Source organism: Guillardia theta (genome assembly GCF_000315625.1).
Source record: "Guillardia theta CCMP2712 unplaced genomic scaffold GUITHscaffold_66, whole genome shotgun sequence".
Classification (NCBI taxonomy): Eukaryota; class Cryptophyceae; order Pyrenomonadales; family Geminigeraceae; genus Guillardia; species Guillardia theta.
This window is the reverse complement of record NW_005434608.1, coordinates 83,449-85,258: the sequence shown is the minus strand read 5'-3', so window position 1 is coordinate 85,258 and position 1,810 is coordinate 83,449. Positions and strand designations below refer to the sequence as shown.

The 1,810-nt window shown below is 55.6% G+C and overlaps 1 protein-coding gene across 1 annotated transcript; it reads left to right on the top strand.

Moving 5' to 3' along the window:
• Positions 1–443: 443 nt before the first annotated feature.
• On the top strand, positions 444–1,601 carry GUITHDRAFT_39838 (hypothetical protein; the record flags this gene model as incomplete). The annotated part of the gene is made up of 4 exons (XM_005827442.1): positions 444–545; positions 881–967; positions 1,178–1,282; positions 1,542–1,601. Coding segments are annotated over 4 exons (354 nt in total), but the record flags the coding sequence as incomplete, so codon positions are not given.
• Between the last annotated feature and the right edge of the window lie 209 nt (positions 1,602–1,810).

Below are 1,810 nucleotides of genomic sequence, written 5' to 3'. Positions count from 1 at the left end.
AGAGAGAGAGAGAGAGAGAGAGAGAGAGAGAGAGAGAGAGAGAGGAGAGAGAGAGAGGAGGAGGAGAGGGGGGGGGGCGGCACCTTCCAGTCACTACACAGTATTCCTTTCCTGATGCTCACTTGCAGTCTCTAAGATCGCTGTGGAAATCAGCTGATCTATGAAGGTTGTCGAGATGCCTCGCGGTAGAGCGCTGACGTGGATCTGGTCTCGACAGTGACGGGGATGGGAAATCATCTGGTAGCCAAACTCGCGTTCTTTCCTCCTGATCCCTGCAGCTACTCGCGCAATGGTGAGGAGGCAGAGGGTTGCGAAGCTTGCTCGCTGATGATCTGCGCTCAGACGTGACGACGTTCGTTACGACGTCAGAGGGTTCGACCATCCCTGTCCTCCACATCAAGTGCAAGAAGAAGTGATGAGCAACGGGCGGCGGCGGCGGCTGACGCCATGGCAGGCCCAAGTTCACGCTCCTCTTCAGCCATGGCAATGCAGAAGATATTGGAGTGAACAAGCTCTTCTGCGAATGGTTTGCCGAGCAGCTGCAGGTGATGATAGAGGGCAGGCAGGCAGGCAGGCAGGCGGCAGGCAGGCAGGCAGGCAGGCAGGCAGGCAGGCAGGCAGGCAGGGAGCTGAAGGTGAAACAGCGCAGAGCAGTGAAAAGTAGAAAGAAGGGAGGAGGGAAATAATCAGAAAGGGAAAGAAGGAAGTAGGGATTGAGAGGGCAGGACAGGGTACGAATGAGGTAGAAAGAGAGGAGGGAGAGAGGTAGAGATTGGAACACCATGTAGATGGTGAGAGGAGAATGATGGAGATGAGAGCGATGGTGGTGGTGGTGGTGGTGGTGGTGGTGGTGATGATGATGATGATGATGTTCGACTAGGTTGACATCGTGACGTATGACTACACGGGGTATGGAATGGCAGCCGGAGATCCGGCGGAGAAGCATCTTTACAGTGACAGCACAGCGGTAAGAAGAGGAGACAGGGAGGGGGAGGAGGGGGAGGAGCAGGAGTAGATGGAGCAGGAGTAGATGGAGCAGGAGTAGATGGAGCAGGAGTAGATGGAGCAGGAGTAGATGGAGCAGGAGTAGATGGAGCAGGAGTAGATGGAGGGAGAGAGGAAGAGAGGGCAGGAGAGTCTCTGGATCTGCTGAACTCTCCTGCTCCTCGTCTTGCAGGTGTATGACTGGATGAAGAGCGACCTCAAGCTGCGGTCCGATGACATCATCCTATACGGCAAGTCCTTGGGAACTGCTGCTACCGTCGACCTTGCCGGCCGCAAGGTAAAATCAGCCCTCCCTCCCTCCCTCCCTCCCTCCCTCCCTCCCTCCCTCCCTCCCTCCCTCCCTCCCTCCCTCCTACCTACCTGCATACATACATTCATACCTGCCTATCTACCCTCCTATCTCCCTCCCCTCTCCCTACTTCTCCCTGTCCTCCCACCTCTTTCCCTGTCCACCTCTCGTCCTCCTTTCATGTCTCCAGCTCCCTTTATTTCTCTTGGACCTCCTGCCCTCACCCTGAGACCTGACGCTGCCGCAGCCATGCATCGGCGTCGTCCTCGTTTGTCCTCTAGCGAGCGGAGCTCGAGTTGTCTTTCCCAAGATGAAAAATTTCTTGCTTGACGGAGTTTTCTGCCCGTCCATTCAAAAAGTTCGTCCTATCTCCTTCCTCCTCCTCCTTGTATTCGAGCTCCTTCGCTGCCCTGAATCTTCGCTGATTGCCATGTTACACTTTTTGCTCCACGTCTCCCTTCCTCATCTCACCCTCTCACTCTCCTCCCAGATCGGAAAGATCCGGTCCCCCATTTT